Below are 17,979 nucleotides of genomic sequence, written 5' to 3'. Positions count from 1 at the left end.
GGGGTGCAGGGGCCCTGGGGTAGGCTTACCTGAAAGCCGGTGGGTACATCCTCAAGGTCTCTGCAATCACCATGTCCAGGTAGGGCAGGTCTTTCTGGAGGTGGCGGTACTCAGGGGCCGGCTGATGGAGGGGTGGTGACAAAGAATGTTGAGTTAGACCGAGTCACACGGTGTTCTGTCTTTTCTGCTAACTTTAGAGTCCCAGCTCCAATGTTTGCACAGACTTAAATGGAAACCCACAAGATGAAAAGTGATACTATGCGAATTGCGTTAGATTAGCACTCTATCAGAATATTCCGCACGTTCTGTCGTGCTTGTTTCCCAGTGCTGTCCATCACTGAAGATGGCCAGGCCAGGCCTGGGACTGCGGGGCCTTTGAGTGTCAGAGAAGTTTGTAATAAAGCAATGGCAGCAGCTGCACTGCTAGCGTTTATTGAGAGCTGAAGATCTGGCAGGCTACATGTTGTACACACTCCCTTATGAGGAAAGAAATTTTTACATATTGAGATATAGGAAAGCCAATCTGGCTTATACGTGAGTTAACTTGAATTTTATGCTAACTAAAATAGCCTGTTTGTGGCTTACCAAACATACATTGTACATCTGCTTTAATTATTAAAGGAAAGGGCACACTGACCAGAAGTAAAGAATGTCCATGTTAAAAATAGAGATTAAATGCCTCTCTTCCTGGGACGCCAATGCTTGTACTTCTTCAATGATAAGTCTCCCTTCCCAGGTGCCAAGGCCATGTTGATTTGCTGTGTACGTGCTGGTCTGTTTTTTTTGGGGGTTTTTTTTTTTTTTTTTAACCTTGAAGAAATGTAACCCTGACCCGTTTAATGTTCCTTGTTCTGAGAAGATATAAAACTGGACTGAAAACCCTGCTTCTCCAGAACAGTTTCTCAGAGTAATCTGGGAAGTGGGCTTCCAGGCTAGTTCTCAGTTTGGCTCAAATAAAACTCTTTTCTGTTCTTATTATTGATTGTTTATTAATTCTTTTCTTTTTTTTAATTTATATTTTTTGGCCGTGCCACATGGCATGTGGGATCTTAGTTCCCTGACCAGGGATCAAACCCGCACCCCCTGTAGTGGAAGCGTGGAGTCTTAACCACTGGTCTACCGGGAATGGCCCTGTTTATTGACCATTTTTGTTGACACTTAATTTAATGCTCCAGCAAACCAATGGAACAGCTGTTCTCCCATCTCTTAGATGATGAAACTGAGGCTCAGAGAGGTTGTCACATGGTAGTAATGGGCACATCATAAAGTTAAAAGACCAATAGTAAAGTAACAACAACAACAAAAATCACCACATCTAGAAAGGATCAATGGTAACAAGAACCCAAAGGGCTACAATCAATCAGTCAGAAAAGAAACTCATCAGAAAAGTGGTCAAAGGAAATAAGGAGGCAAAAGACAGAACAAATATGAGTTGCCATGGTGAAAAATACAAATTAAAACCGTGAGCTTTGGTCTTCACTCATCAGATTGTAAAAAGCTGTAAATGTTGATTTACCAGCATCTGCTAGGGAGGAAGGTGTGGAGAAGCACAACTCCAGCACCCCGTGTTGGGGAACCCTAGCATCCCCTCGACGACTTCCACTGGGGTGACCCTGTCGCCCTCTGGCCCTCACCCCGTGGCCTGAGGAGGAGGTGATGGTGAACTGAGAAGCTGGATGTGGGCTCGCATGTGAGTGGGATGAGTTAGGGTGGGGTTATAGAAGCTTATTAGCTGCTCTGCTAGTTTCCGCAAGGAAGGATTTCCCCCAGATACTCCCGTCCTCTCTCCCCACTCCCAACAGAGCTTGAGTGAAGTTACCTGCCTGATAGGTGACAGCCTCATCTTTCTAAATCACTTAATGCTAATCAAAGAGGAGTCTTCAGTTTGGGAGGTCGGCTTGCTTCTGTCCTCCCCTCTCAGGACAGCAGGGGGCAGCACTTGGGGGCAAGTCCATCTTGCCGGCCCTGCAGTAGCTGCCACAGGGCTGCCCTGCGTAGGCTCTATTCCAGTGGTCATTAGTGATGTGCATAAAATACACAGTATTTTATGCGGGGACCAGGAGGGGCAGAGGGGAGAGTGATGGGGCCAGGACACGTGGAGGCTTGACGTCCCTGGTAAATATCTTAGCTAATCTATTGGAGTCTAGCCATCAATGTAGTGTGGCCATTAATAATGTGCATAAAATACTGAGTAAGAAAAGTCCAGTTGCAGAGAACATGTGCAGTCTAATGTTTAGGAATTTGAAGGGCAAAAATGAAAACAGTTGGCTTTTCCAACATTCTCCATCTTCATTTCTGGGAACTGTTTCTTTAGAGGGTTATCTCTCGACCCTACACTTCCACCTCCATCCCAGGCTACGAGGGCGGGCCCGATAAACACGTGGCCAAAGAGAGGGGCCCTGTGCTTGGGGTTTAATGCTCTGTGGGTTGCCATCTGGAGATTCTTAATCGTCATTATCTTTGAATTTGTGTTTTGGGAGTAGAGTCTGAGGGGACCATGGAGCATGTGCTGGGGGCTTGGAGCCTCGCCCACGAGTGGTCCCACTTTGGCCGCCTCCCCAGGATGGGTTCTCAGCTGCCTGCTGTCTTGCCCCTGTGCCTGGGGCCCAGCCCGGCCACCCGTCTCTGCTTTGCCCTTGGACCACTGTTGCCCGTCACCCCCGACAGGGGCCTGGGCTCAGGCACAGAGAGGGTAGGAATGGGGTGCATTCACCCTGAAGCATCTCGTGGTGGGCACATGTCAACCGTCCCTGCCCCGGGCTGGCAGCACCATGGCTGTGTCGGCCCGAGCAAGCCTCTGCCCACCACTGGTCCAGGTACAACACGTGTCCTGGCACAGAGGTTTAAAGATCTCTGAGAGTCACAGCCTACTGTGGGTTGGGGGCTGAGCCTGTGGGAAGGGGGGACACCTGGCTCCGCTTCCCTAGACACTGCCCCAGGATTCATGGGCCTGGCGGCTGGCCAGAGAGGGCAGGGCTCTCCCAGCCCACCCCGTGTCCCCACACCCCAGGGCGAGCCCCCTTGGGGAAGCCTGGCGCACCCTCTCATCCTCCTTCCAGTCATCAATAGTTTGGTTTGTCTTTGTCTCTTCTGTCCCGTGAGTCACGAAATACAAATTATGTAATTCAGTGATTCTGCATGTGCATTAAATGCTCTGATCTTAACATTTAAAACTGTGGTGTTGCATGATCCAGAGATGAGTGGTAAAATTCATGCTAATAATGTATAATTTAGAGTTTTCTTTACTTAGACTGGTATTAAATAGAAAATTAAAAAACCACTGTGATAACTTGAGAGATGAAAGAAGATAGGAAGAACTTTTATATGCACTGTTGTTGTTTTTATAAATTTATTTATTTATTTATTTTTGGCTGTGTTGGGTCTTCGTTGCTGCTCGCGGGCTTTCTCTAGTTGCGGCAAGCAGGGGCTGCTCTTTGTTGCAGTGCGCAGGCTTCTCATTGTGGTGGCTTCTCTTGTTGCGGAGCACAGGCTCTAGGCGTGCAGACTTCAGTAGTTGTGGCACATGGGCTCAGTAGTTGTGGCTCGCTGGCTCTAGAGCGCAGGCTCAGTAGTTGTGGCACACGGGCTTAGTTGCTCTGGCATGTGGGATCTTCCCGGACCAGGGCTCAAACCCGTGTCCCCTGCATTGGCAGGCAGATTCTTAAGCACTGCGCCACCAGGGAAGTCCCTGTATGTACTGTTAATGGCATTGTCCCCCGCTTTTTTCATTTTGCCTCAGGTCCGACAAATTATATAGTCAGCCCTACAGGCCACGGTTGGTTGGACCAAGAGTGGGTCTCTGATACGAGGGCACCAGCCTGGACATTTGGACCTGAGACAGAGGAGAAAGGAGTTTTTCTCCAGCAGGTGGAAGCTGAACACGGGTGAGTTATGGTCTGTTGGTGGCCATGTTCTGCCTTGTGGATTAATGAGCAGAAAATCCGTTTGCCATGAGAAAGAAGCAATGAGTTAGATGTGTGGAGAAGCAGAGGCAAAAGACCGTTTCCTGGTGTCCTGATTGCCATCTGCTCCTGGCAAGTAGCCCTGTGGGTGGCATCTCAGTACTCTTCCAGTAAGTTCCCTTTATTTATTTATTTTTTAACATAAATTTATTTATTTATTTTTGGGTGTGTTGGGTCTTCGTTTCTGTGCGAGGGCTTTCTCTAGTTGCGCCGAGCGGGGGCCACTCTTCATCGTGGTGTGCGGGCCTCCCACTGTTGCGGCCTCTCTTGTTGCGGAGCACAGGCTCCAGACACGCAGGCTCAGTAGTTGTGGCTCACGGGCCCAGTTGCTCTGCGGCATGTGGAATCTTCCCATACCAGGGCTCGAATCCGTGTCCCCTGCATTGGCAGGCAGATTCTCAACCACTGTGCCACCAGGGAAGCCCTAAGTTGCCATTTTTGACCTAACTTAGTGACAGATGAATTCTGTTATCTGCAACCAAAGGAGTCTTGACAAATGCAGAAATGTAAACAAAACAAAACAGTGGTACTGTGCACCAAAATATAGAACTCTCAATATATCTCAAAAAGAAAAAGAAACCAGAGCTGGGAGTAGCATCCCTAATGAGTCAATGGTATTGGTTCCTCAAACAGAATTGGCTGGGAAGCTGTCAGTACTTGAAAGGGAACTTTTAAAGCTAGGCCAAGGGAAATTTGTATTATAAAGTCAAGTCTTCATTTATTTTCCCCGGATGAGCTTTTCACCACTTCTTAGCTTTGGGCTCAAGATACACATGTCAACATCAGCGTGCTGGTCCAGCAGTTCTTGATGTGGTCGAATATTAGAAGTGACCAGGTGGCTTTTAATATATAAGGATGCTTGAGCCCTGCCCCCCAGGGGTTTGATTGTTGGTCTAAGGTGGGGGCCTGGGTACTAGTTCTGTACAGCCAAGGGCGTGACACCACTGCATGAGTCTCTGTCTGACCTGCCCCAGTGATCCTCTCTGCTGGAGGCGTGGATGGATGGAGTCGGGGAAGGCTCAGGCCTCTACGTTTTAACCGGATCCAGGTGAGGCAATGCAATTCAAGCGCCCACTCACTCACGCACGAGTTCGCCCCTGGGGACCTGTTTTTGCCCGCCTATAGTTCTTTCAGGAAAATCCGGGATGGGGGGGGTCCTGCACCAATCCTGCCAGCAGAGGGCAGCAAGCGTATGGCAAATGGAGACTCCCTGCGAGGCTGGGCTGCTGCTCCGAATCACAAACTGAACCCAAAAGGACCTTGGAAATCTTGAATCCAAATTCTTCATTATAGAGATGAGCAACGTGAGACCCAGAGAGCAAAGGCTGTGAGCTCAAAGTCACACAGATAGGATGTGGAGTAGAAAAGCCAACCCCTCAGGGAACACCCACTGGTATCAGGTGCTAGGCTGGGTGTTTGGAATCCCAGAATGAGTAAGTCTCTGCTCTGGGGGGAAACAGACTTCTGAGCAAGTCATTGTACTGAACGTGGGTCATGTTACAGAAGGGGCTTTGGCGGGGGCAGGAGAAGCAGTCCCGTGTGGGAACTCATTTGTTACTTATTCATTCACCTGCAGAGCTGGTGCCTACTGTTGACCAGGCACTGTGCTAGCACCGACGTGTCCTCGGATAGGTTACAGTCCGTCTCAGGATGCAAACCAGGGCTGCGGGTTATAGGGTGGTGAGCACAGGTGCTGTAGGAGAGCAGACGAGGGACACACATCCCAGCATTTGGGATCGGGGAAGCTGCCAGGAGGAAGTGATGTCTAAACGGGGATATTTATGATGAATAAGAAAGGCCAGTGAAAAGTAGATGGGTTTGTTTGGGTGCTGGTTCAAACAAACCCAATCTAAAAACAAAATTATAACGCAATCATGGGACCTTGGACCCTGAGTGGGTATTCGGTGCACTTAGGAAATTATGGTCCATTCGGTTTTTAGTGTGAGGATAGTATGGTGGTCATGTTTTGTTTTGTTTTGCTTTTCTTAAAGCATTAAGAAAGTTTTAAAATTTATTTTTGGCTGAATTGGGTCTTCATTGCTGCGCGCGGGCTTTCTCTAGTTGCAGCGAGCGGGGGCTACTCTTCGTTGCGGTGCGCGATCTCACTGCGGTGGCTTCTCTTGTTGCGGAGCACGGGCTCTAGGCGCGCAGGCTTCAGTAGTTGTGGCACGTGGCCTCAGTAGTTGTGGCTCGTGGGCTCAGTAGTTGTGGCTCGTGGGCTTAGTTGCTCCACGGCATGTGGGATCTTCCTGGAGCAGGGATCGAACCCGTGTGCCCTGCATTGGCAGGCGGATTCTTAACCGCTGCGCCACCAGAGAAGCCTCTGGTTGTCAAGTTTTAGAAAAGAGCCCTTTTCTTTTAGAGATATGTACTGAAATGTTTGCAGATGACATGTATACGATGTCTGGGATTTTTTAAACAATGATAGTGGGGGAGGGTAGGGAAACTGGAGGGGCCATAGCTGCCATCTGTTGAAGCTGGGTGATGGGTACACAGGTTCTCAGCTATTCTGACAATTTGTACAGGTTAAAGTTTTCCTTCATGAAAGGTTAAGGTGCTATAGCCAAGTGAGATTTCTTCTAGCTATGATAGGCTATTTCAAAAATCAATCAACGTAATCCACTACATCGGCAGGCTAAAAAAGAAAACGCTGTAATCTTGTAATTTGAGAAAGAAAAAGAAAGATACCTATATAGTAGAACTAAATCTGTATTAGTGGTTACTTTCTCCTTGGTGGAAGAAATATAAATTATTCATGCTTAAAAAAATCGGTTTAACTGGAATAACTATTAATTGTTATTCTGAAAAAATAAAGTTTGAGAATACAAATTAAAATGTAAGGTGTTAAATAGAAATTGAAATAGCAATAGTGTGTGGAAGAGCCATGTAAAGACTCTGACATGCGTTAAAGAATTAAAAATGGTTGTGTCAGGCTGGCTGACAGGGAGAGCTGCTGTTCTGGGGCATCTTGGAGGACGGAGGGCAGCGCTCCAGGCGCAGGAGAGAGAAAGGCCTCTGTGCAGGGCGACCTGGACCGGGGCAGATGCGAGTGAATGCAGGGGGCATGGTACCTGATGGGGGGCGTGGCCGTCAGGAAATGAAACGGAAAAGGTGGGCGTGCTGTATGCGTGCTGCATATTTCTCTTTGCCGTCTAGCAAAACTAACACTTAAAACTGGGGGTGGGGGTGGAATTTATTTGAAGTGAAAAAGGGAAAGAAAGGGAAGTTTAGTCAAGAAAGTGCTTTTCCTTGGAAGAAAAGGCTTCTTTTCTGGTGAGCTCACCCCAGATGTTTAAATAGAAGCCTCGTCCTTGCAGGCGGGAGTCTGGGAGCCGGGGCCGAGCTTTGTGCCAGCCCTCCCTGTGCTGTCACCCTCGGCATGCCAGGCCCTCTGTCTGTGCTGGTAAGGGCCAAGGGGGTCTGCTTGGCCTGGAGTGTTGGGGGACTCAGGAGGTCTGAGCAGAGTATTTCAAGCCAGTAAGCACTTTAAGCGTCTGGGGTTCCAAAAGATAATGTTAAAAATGGATCCCCTAGGGCCCTCTTGGGAGCCTGTAGCACAGGCCATGTTACCCAGAATTCGAATTGGGAGGAAACTTAAAATCAATCTGCCTCTCCCCCCAACGAGGATGCCCGTGCAGCCTCTCTCCCTGACCTGGGCCAGGCCTCAGGGTGGTCACCAGGTCCTGCCAGGGATTCTGTCCTGGATCCATTGCCCAGCGGCCCTGGCCTTGGGCCAGTCACCAAGGCAACATCAACAGGTCACCTGGTCTCTAAGTTCCAGGTCATGATGTTTCCCCACCCATCTCTCAGAGCAGAGCCAATGAGATGGTAAAGGTGAAAGGTCTCCGGAAACTAAGGTACCAGACAAGCAGACAGTACTTCTGGTTAAACGTATTTGGAGGCAGGGAGCATGTTTCATCATCTGTTCTATGTTCTAAACTCTCCTGTAAGGATGTGTCAAGGAGGAAAGCGATTATACAATCCTATAGAATTCACCTCAGCTGGGACCGATTCTGTAAAACAAGTAACTGTACTCTTAGAAGGTTGAAAATAATATTTAATATTGGGAAATACTAAAGTACTAACTCTTAAATATTGGGGAAAATAGAAACAAAAAAAGCAAATGGAATCTTTGCCTTATGGTTTATGTTCTCAATCCAGAGTTCTTTAATTTTCAGGGAGACTTTTTCATCTATATTTGATTTTTCAGTGGGCAGTCACTGCTAATTTTGTTTCTAAGTTTCTTGGTCTATTAGTCTTTCTATCATTTAGTTTAGGCTCTATAAACCAATATTTAAATGCAGCAGCTAAACCTGATGGTTAAGGGAACTCTATGGAAAAATCTACTGATAAATACTTTTAAGTAGGAAATATTGCCCTTGCCTATTAATCTCACTTTGCTACATTTGGATTTTTGCGTGCCATTTTCTCTGCAAATTACACACAGACACACACACACACACACTGAGTCTCTCACACCTACATGTACACCTCACACTGGGTGTGTGCTGAGATGGAGTCTAAATGAGAAAAAGAAAATTAAAATGTCATGGCTTTCAAAAAGATTTTTCCTGGAGGTTCAGGGACCTAATAGAGAAATTAGTATTTTCTTATTTTCCTAAAGGAAATAGAAGTGGGGGGGGGGTGGCCTCAGTTTTGTTCCTCCCAAGAAGTAGCAGCATCAGATAGTATTGCTAAGTGCTCACCTGCACGTGCTGGACTTGGTGTTGCATGCAGTGGGCGGGGTCATGCCTGCCCTCACCTGCCCGCTAGAAGCTGGGAACTTGCAGTCCCGTGAGACTTGGGGTTCCAGCCAAGGGGCAGCGGGGCAAGACAGCCACGGGAAAAATCGAGGTTTCCGCTTGCACTCCTTCTCTGGGGAATACAGACTAGAAGATGAAACCCTACCGTGGAAAACCTGGCAGCTCTCGCTTTGCTCTTTTGCCCACTGACCCCAGGAGAAAAGCCTGCAGTTCCCGGGCCTGGGCTCTTCACAGACCACTTCTTAAACTGGGGTGCTGGGGTCCTTCCAGCTCTAACTCTTCAGATTTGACATCCATAGATGTTCTGAGTGAGTTGTTTCAGGCCTGGAGCAAGAAGCAGTGGGGGAAGGGGGTGGGGCGGGGCGACCCGAGAGGGATGGCATGGGGCGGGTTCCTTTCTCTCAACATGGCTGGCTTGCCTAGCCAATGCCCAGACAGTCCTGTGTGCCGGTCTAAAGAATGTGGCAGATTTAGATGTAGACGGGCACCCCCACCTTAGAAAAGGTAATTAGGAGAGTGTGTATGGCATCTATTTATATCCACTTTCAAAGGAATGAGACAGAACCCATATCACATAAACACAGGGATTATTCCAGGTGCTCTTGTACTCTGAGGCCCAGGCCATTAAGGGATTAGGTGAGGAGATGTAATGAAAGAACGTAAACCGCACACACACACCACGGTGTCAGCCCTCCCCGCCAACGGCCCTGGGTTCAGCTTTGTTGATGGTGCTGACCCTCTGCAGGAATTCCTGTCTGCAGAGATCTGTGATAACAATGGTACTTCCCTTCCTGCAGTACTGTACTGCCTTCTGAAGGATTTTTACATCCCTTATGCCATTTGGTCCTCACAACTGCACTGTGAAGCAGCTAGGGCATTTTTGTTGTCTATTTTATAGATGAAGAAAACAGACTCAGAGAGGTTAGTGGCTCGTCCAAGGTCACACAGCTAGTACATGGCAGAGTCAGAACTAAACCCAGATCTTCAGATTCCAGATTCCAAGGATTTTCCATCATGCGTTGCTGCCTAAACTGCCCTCCCTCTCTCCTTTTATCTCCCCTCCCTTCATTCCTCCCTTACTTTCCTCTGTACATTTTCGGGAAGAATAACATGCACACAGAAAAATAGAACACAAACAAAAGTGTAGCGCTCAGTGAATTTTCACAATTCTCGCAAAGATGTGTCACCAGCATCTAGATCAAGATGCAAAATATTTCCAGCCCTCAGAAGTGCCCCCGTGACCCCTTCCAGTCATAGCCCCCCAAAAGCAAACACTATCCTGACTTCTAACACAAGAGGTTATCTTGCCTTTTAAAAAGCTTTGTGTAAATGGAACATCCAGTACGATGGCTTTTGCACCTGCTTTCTGTGTTCACTGCTGTGTCTTTGAGACTCATCGGTGGTGTGGTGTGAGTTGCAGTGTGTCCATTCCACATCTGTTCATCCTTCCAGCTGTGGATGGACATTTGCGTTGTCCCCAGTTTGGGGGCCATTATGAATAAAGCGGGGCATTCTTGTATATGGCTTTCAGTGAACATAAGTCATGTTTCTGTTGGGTATGTACCTAGGAGTGGAATTGCTGGGTCACAGGGGATGTGTGTGGTCAGGTTTAGTAGATACTGTAAACGGTTTACAAACTGGTGTGTATACTGCCTAAATTTTAACGGTGAATTAGTTGAAAGGCAGCTCGTTGACACCCCTGTCCCCTCTATTTACTGTCACTGTGGGTTCCTCTCTTCTTCCCTCTGCCTGCCCCCTCCAGTGTGCTGGAATGTAACCACCATCTCTATTTCAGGAAAAGGTTGAGAGAAAAAATAGTGTATTATTTTGGGAACTGTGTTATGTATTCCTATAGTGTGTATGGTCGGGGGGGGGGATGGTGATAGGAACAAATAAGACACATCTAATTACCTAATTTTAAAATTGTCTCAGTTACCAGACATAAGCCCTCATAAGCATAAAACACGTTCCCAAATCAACTAGATTCGAGTTTTTGAATTATCTGCTGTCTTGTAATATTTAGGATTTGGTTCTCTCCATTAGCATGGGTCGTCCACAGTTGATTATATGTGATGTTTAAAGAAATAAGCCCCTAAGTAAATGATAGTTAAAGCACCCAGCCCGTTTTCTGCGCTGGGGAAAGAGTGTATGGCATTAATTTGCAGATAAATATTTTTTGTTCTCTCCTCAGACAGACGTGAAGTACCTGACAGGCACTTAGCCGAGCGTTGGGGGAGAGGAAAAAAGGGAAAGGGGCGATAAGATACAGTCCCATACCTACAACTTATTATGTGTTCGGGAAACCATCTACTTGTTCAGAGATTTGTTATTTTGGTAAGAGGGAGCCACTGAAGGTTTTTTTTTTTCTTTTTGCGGTACGCGGGCCTCTCACTGTTGTGGCCTCTCCCGTCGCGGAGCACAGGCTCTGGACGCGCAGGCTCAGCGGCCATGGCTCACGGGCCCAGCCGCTCCGCGGCATGTGGGATCTTCCCAGACCGGGGCACGAACCCGTGTCCCCTGCATCGGCAGGCAGACTCTCAACCACTGCGCCACCAGGGAAGCCCGCCACTGAAGGTTTTTGGTGAGTAGAGGTAACATACCGAAAATGGTATTTTGTGATCTGATATTGACATGGAGGGATATTTGGAAGAGTTGGGGGGATAGGGCAATAAAACAGGAGATGACAGCAGGAGTCCAGGCAAAAGTGATGAGCTCTGATGACGCTGTCAGCTGTCAGAACGGGAAAAGGGGTTGAAAGAGGGGAGCAGTGCAAGCCGTGAGTCTCCCTCTCGGTTGCTCCCTGCCGATGCTTGGGCCCCACTCAGAAATATTCCGTTTTAATTGGTCTGGACCGGGCACAGGAATTAGTCTGGTTGTAAAAGCTCCCAAGGTAATTCTGAGTAACATCCAGAGTCATTGGTAGAAAGGATGACTCACCGGCGAGGTGAATCCCTGGATATAAGGGGTCAGGGAATGAAGACCTAAAAACGATTTCCAGATTTCATCCCTGGGGGGCTGGAAGAAAGACGGAGACAGGACCGACCTGGGTAAGGCTGCCCTCCTGCAGGAGGAGCTCGGCTTTGGCAGGCCGGTGCTGGGGGCCCCAGCAGGGGCTGGCGTCCAGTTCAGCCCACAGAGATGCGTGAGTGCTCTGGGATGGAGGTAGGAGAGGAAAGCACGGAGCTGAGCACCGAACCGTGAGGGCTGCCTGGGGGAAGGTGGCAGAGGGACGGGAAAGGCCATTGCGTCGGTCAACTGGAGGAGGGAAGTGAGGCCAAAGCCAGCATCCATGGGGCCAAGGGATGGGCAGGGAGAGAGGGATGGAGCTAGAGAGAGTGAGGCAGGACTGACATGCTTCTGTGAGTCACACTGAACGCATTCAGGAGAACAGAGCAAACCAAGGGGAGAAGTGAGGGCATTGTCACCTGAGTGGCAGGCACGTGACAAAGGAAAAGGATGTAGGTGCTGAGGATGGAGTCAGGCCCAACAGTAAGTCCCAGAGAGACAGATTTTGACTGGACATACGGAAGAATTTTCAAATGACTAGAACGTAACGATCAAGCAGGCAAGCCTCATGCCCACTGGAGATTTTCCAAAGCTGTTACTGAGCATCTGAAAAGGTCGCTGTAGGGTATTTATGGATCCCTCATCAACAGGAGGGGGATGACTCCACGGTGCCTTCCATGTCTGGGGTGGTCTGACGCATCATGACTGCGCCCTGGCCCACCCAGGGACAGCCTGTGACATCAGATCCCCGTCACTCTGCCAGGCCGAGGAAATGTCACGTGAAGGTGGAGAGCCAGCGGTCAGCCTGCTCTATTTATCCCCCTGGCCCAGCCCCCAGCATCCCATCCCTCATTCCTGTGTGCATCTTGGTTGATAATTCAGTCTAAAAGCCATAGTCCGGGTCACTTACTGTTTGGGGAAACGGTAAACAAAGATAAGAGCTTTAAGCACTGGAATTCATTTTTCATCCACTTGGCCTAAGAGCAACTGCATGTTAAATTTAGAAGGCTGCTTCCAGACCCCTCCCTGCCCTCCTGTTTCCTGCCGCCTTTTTCCCGCCTATGCTCAGAATATAGTCTCGCTGACCACGGAATCTAAATGTATTTGTAAAGCCCAGGAGTATTGCAAGGCTGCCTGCCTGGATGTTTATAAAATGTATCATCTGAGGGCCTCGGGCAGTGGGCTCCGTTCGGCATCCCACCAGCAGCCATGTTGACCCAGATGTTCACCTGAACGCCCTTCCCGGGCAGGGCCTGGTGCTTCGGCCTTGCGTTGCCAAGAGGTGAGATGCTCCCCGGGGAAGACGCCACATTTTCAGCAGACCACCTTACAATTTTTTTTTTTTTTGTACAAAGGTCTCCCTCACGCCTGGGAATCTATAATTGAACAGCTCTCTTTTCTATGTAGGTTACACCCCTTTACAACCAACTCCAAGAACATGTAGAAATCCTTTTGTTGGCCTGGAATTCTGTTGTATTGAATATTGTTGGAAATAAATGAGCCATTGTCTGGGCTGAGAATTTTCTGGTTAGATAGAGATCGCCACTGTGATGCGATTTATTGTAGCAGGATTTTTTTCCCCCTCAGCTTATTTTAAATTCTCTGTTGCCTGCTCAGTCCATTTTTACAGCTCAGGATGTAAGCGGGGAGGGCTAGGCCTGAGCCAAAAAAAAAAAAAAAAAAAAGAGAAAAAGAAAAAACATCTCCTTTCCCAAGAACGATATCCAGAGGATTTAAGTGGCGTTTGGTACCAGATTGTAACAAATGCAGGAAGTGAGGTATATCTGTTGGCCAGTTTAGGGGAAAGGAGAGTCGGTCGCCCAGTGCTCTCAGCTGGCACGTGACTGGGAGAAAAGAGCAGAGACTTGGAAGTGACACGAGTTTAACCTTCGCATTGTCCCGTTGAACAGCCGCAGCCCAGAGAGGTGAGGTGACCTGCCCTCACTTTTGCCCATACAGAAATTCTCACTTAATTGTTTTTTTTTTTTTGGCCATGCCACGCGGCTTGCGAGATCTTAGTTCCCTGACACGGGATTGAACCCAGGCCTTCGGCAGTGAAAACACCAAGTCTTAACCACTGGACTGCCAGGGAAGTCCCCCCTCACTTATTACTCTTTAAAAAATCCATTAACCCAGCTCAGTTTTAAAATAAACCCAACTCTAGTTAAGAGTACGTTTTGAAGTTATAAAAAAAGTCTAGAGAGCAATTTACTCTTTTTTAAATAATGAACTCCTGAGATTTTGAATTTCAGGACCGGCAGGCAGAATTGTAAACAGGGAAGAGTGGAGACGTGGAATTGGTCAGATCTAGCTGGAAGACACTGAGCAAGTTATTAAAGCCATGCCGACATTCAGTTTGCTCATCTGTAACATGGGGAGAAACCACACCTTGAGGGCTGTAGTGAGGATTCCTCATAAGTGCCATATAGGGGGTTTTCTTAGGAAGTTTGGTTTGTGACTCTTCTGCTTTGGGACACATGTGACCCTGTGAGCAGAAGCTGCAAGCCTGGAGTCATCCCAGGAGGGATGGAAACAGTTGTGCCGATGAGAATTAAGAATTTAGTGGGGGCCGCCTTGGGGGAGCTGCTGGTGAGAAGTCCCCACTCCTGTCATCAGAGGAGGAAGAAACTGGAAGATAAACCCTAGAAGATGCAGCAGGGGCTACAGCTGAGAGGCGGCTGGTCCTTGGAGACCCACCTCAACTCTTCCATCTGCCAGGAACCGAGCTGAGCACCTCCCCATCATCTTGTCTGGTCCTCACAAGAGCCCACTTTGCACAGGAGGAGACGGGGTTTCTGGAGCTCAGGTGGCTTGCCCAAGGCCACACAACCAGGCCCTGGGAGAGCTGGGGTTTGTCTGAGGGCCACCTCCTACCTCTTCCTCACCTCTTCCACCCGAGGCACTTTTAGCCTTGTCCCCTTTTCTGCAGCTGGTGGCTTTTAGTGAAAAGGCTTCCTTGCCAAGAGTGACCTCGACAGTGGCAAAGCGAATAAAAATGGGCCTCAGAGTAATAGCTAACTTGAGTCTCCCCACTGTTGTGGGCCTGGGTACAAAAAAGCATCCTTCCCTTTCTCTGGGAGCTGTTGGAGTAGGCTTGGATAAATAAGAATGAGGTTCTTGGGAAGGAAATTTTTTTTTTCCTTTAAATTAAATTGGGGGTGGGAGGAAATCACAGCTGGCATGTGCCTCAGGGCCTTGCGTTCAGAGTAGCTGAGATGCGGCATTCAAGCCTCAGCCTCTGGTCTGCCGGGTGCAGGCTGGGGCCCCAGGTGAAGGGGGCTGCCAAGGACAGACGGCCGGGCTCCTGCCAGCTGGCCTGCAGGTGGTCCCCACCAGGCCTCTCAGGAGGGGCCTGGCACATCCTGCCCCTCTTATCATATTACGGATGTGGAAGGCTCAGCTCTGTGGGGTGGGCGTGGGGAGAGATAACGTCTACTGCATGCCATCCTCCTTCCCTCGTGTGCCCCATCAAGCCTGCAGGGAGGGAGAGAAGGTCACCGGGAGGCCTCCCTGAAATGAGACCTGCGAGCTTCATCCCTCATGGAATGGGGAGGGTCTCATGGAATGAACTGGAATGGAATGAGTTCTCCCAGCCCAAGCCCCTCTCCTTCCCTCCAAGCATCCAACAAAGGTTTCAGTTAGGAGCGCCCCCTTCAGCAGGCAGCTGCTCATCTGGACAGAGCTGCCCAGCCCCGGGGAGCTTCCACCCAGTCCCCACCCTGGGCCTAACATTCGTTATCCGTTTTTGGTTTTCTCACCTCTGCTATTGGGCTGTTCTTTTAACGTGGAACAAATCCCAGAAGGGTGACTGTGGCCACATGAGGGCAAGTCACTACTCCCCACCCGCCCTCCCATGATAAAAGGTTCTGTTTAATGTGTTCCTACCTTTATGCTTTTATTTTTAGTATTTATTTATTTTCGGGAGCTTGCTAATAAGATCCCTTCCATTCAAGAATTTCCCCTGTCCTACAAGGGTCCCCTGAGCAACCCCTGGGGTCCCCTTGATGTTTACAAACTACCCCTTCCATGCCTTGACAATCATTCTGCTGGGCTGGCCATCACCTAATGCCTGCTGTGTGCCCAACATGGTCCCAGGGGTGGGGTGGAGATGGGCAGTTCTCGGTCCCCAGAGGCAGAGAAGCCCAGGGGACACCCCGCTGCTGAGGCTCTGATGGAGGGAAGCGTGGGTACCCTGGGAGCTTGGAGGGGCCATCGTGGGACCCCATCTGCCCGGGGTGGGGGTGGGGGGGATTAGGAAAGACTTCCCAGGGAAGGTGAGGCTTATGCTGAAGCGATTTTCAAAAAGCATTTGTTTTCTTTCACACAAACAATAAAAGCACTTAAACAAGGTTTTGGAAAAAAACTGAAACGAGTTCCCTCACAGCCGCACCGTTTACTGCCGTTTCATTGGCGCGCGTGCTCTCTGTGGTTTATGCCTCTGCCTCGCGCCAACCGCATCTCAGCCCATGGATGGTTGCAGCGGCACGTGTTAATTACGGCAATTTGTTTTGGATCTTAAGGAATCATTTGTTTCTTTTGTCTTCCGTGTCTGCTGCTTGTGTCAGACGGCCTCCATCAGCCTCGCAGCCGGACTGCATTTCCCCCTGCACAGGAGTGGGGCTTCTCAAAAGGACTTAACCTTAAGGTGGGGACAGACTGGGGTCTCTCCAGGTACCAGAGGTGACAGTGTCGCGCAAGGAGACCCTGAGGGAGGCGGGACCAGCTGGCTGGAGGGATTTTTGCAGTATCGCAGGTGCAGAGAGCCTGGGGCCAAGTCCACCGCCATGGACCAGGTGGGGGGACTTGTGGCAGCACCCGGGGGACAGAGAAGCAGCCCTGAGAGGGTGGGCACAGCTGAGCTGGGCAAGGTCTGTCTGGGGGGCCCTATTTCCTGACCATGATGGGGTGATGTCAGTCCCTCAGGAGCTCAAGGGCTGAGAGCCTCAGAACCCTGCACCCCAGGGGTCAGGACCAGGGGTGGTGGGATGACCTCCCAGCAGACAAAGGAGGCTGGGCTCCCCGGAGGACACGAGGGCCAGGGGCCGCTGCACAGCAGACGGGTCTGGGAGGCCGGCTGCCACTTCCCCCAGGAGGCCAGGCTGCTGGCGGCTCTCATGCTGGAGCTGGTGTATCTGCCCGTAAATGCCGGACCCATGCGTGCGTTTATGAAAGAGGAGAGGCGTGCCGGGACAGAGCACACCCCGCGTCCCCAGACGCCAGCTGCTGCCCTTGCAGCTGGTCTCTGTCTCCCCCAGAGACGAGGCCCTGAGTGAGGGGCGGGGAAGTGGGGACAAGGTCGGGAGGGGAGGGCGAGCCCGGCGTGGGGGGAGGGGCAGCGAGCAGACCAGCACTGTCTTTCTAGGCGGGTGAAGTTACGCAGCTACGCTGAGTACTACTGACCCAGTTCTGTGGGGCGGCCCGGGGTGAGTTTCACCGGATCATCTCACTGAGTTTTTATGTTACAGATGAGAAAACTGAGGCTCGGAAGGGTTTGTGTGTAAGGTCAGTAGGCCGAGAGAGGGTGGAGCCTGGCAGAAATAGGGGCTCATAGGGCCCATCGAAGGACCCGTCTCCTTAATTCCAGAGGCCATGACAAGGCCAGGTAAAGACAAACAGGAAAGGAGGGCTTTTCCCTTCCTCATTCAGCAGGACACTCGGGGATGTGTAGGCGCGGCAGGGGAACAGGGGCGGATGCTTCATAAGGCGGGACATAAACCCGGGCAGAAGCACGTGAGGGGCCGGCTGGGAGGATCCAGCAAGAGGGAGGACCTGGGTGCGTCCTGAGTGTCCCTAAACCCAGACCAGGAAGATGGGGAGGGGGCCACGCAGAGACCTCACGGTCCCCCCGGGTGCTAGCCGGGTGCTCCAGCTGGCCAGGCCCAGTCTCACCCCGAGGCTCCCAGGAAGGGAGAGGAAGCAGCGGAGAATTCTGTGGCACCTGCTCTCGTGTGTTAGGTATGGGGACGCTCTGCCTTATTGTTTTCCTTGGCCTCGTCCTTTAATGTCCCTAAGCATCTGGGGAGGCGCTGGGCCCACAGGCAGCTGCTGCTCTGCCCTGTAGTCTTTGGAGTTGAATTTGGGGTGGCGGCTCCCCGGCCCAGGCTGCTGACCCGCCTTCTCTCGCTGCCCCCAGCTGGCTCTGGACTCTTCTCAAAGAACAATGGGCCAAAGTGGGCCACCCCTGAGGGTCCTGGTCAGACCAGTGAGTATATTTGCAGAGTTTACTGAAAATAGCATGGTGCCAAGCT

At 50.2% G+C, this 17,979-nt stretch overlaps 1 protein-coding gene across 2 annotated transcripts in view; it reads right to left on the bottom strand.

The window, feature by feature from the left end:
- TBXAS1 (thromboxane A synthase 1) overlaps positions 1–17,979 on the bottom strand; it is a 149,991-nt gene that overhangs the window by 9,782 nt on the left and 122,230 nt on the right. For both annotated transcript variants that reach the window (XM_067747185.1, XM_067747184.1), the window contains exon 10: positions 30–121. In XM_067747185.1, coding sequence (XP_067603286.1) covers positions 30–121 — 92 coding nt within the window. The remainder of the gene's footprint in view (positions 1–29; positions 122–17,979) is intronic.

This window comes from Pseudorca crassidens, chromosome 8 (genome assembly GCF_039906515.1).
Source record: "Pseudorca crassidens isolate mPseCra1 chromosome 8, mPseCra1.hap1, whole genome shotgun sequence".
Taxonomy (NCBI): domain Eukaryota; kingdom Metazoa; phylum Chordata; class Mammalia; order Artiodactyla; family Delphinidae; genus Pseudorca; species Pseudorca crassidens.
The sequence above is the reverse complement of the archived record's forward strand: the minus strand, read 5'-3'. Positions and strand labels throughout refer to the sequence as shown.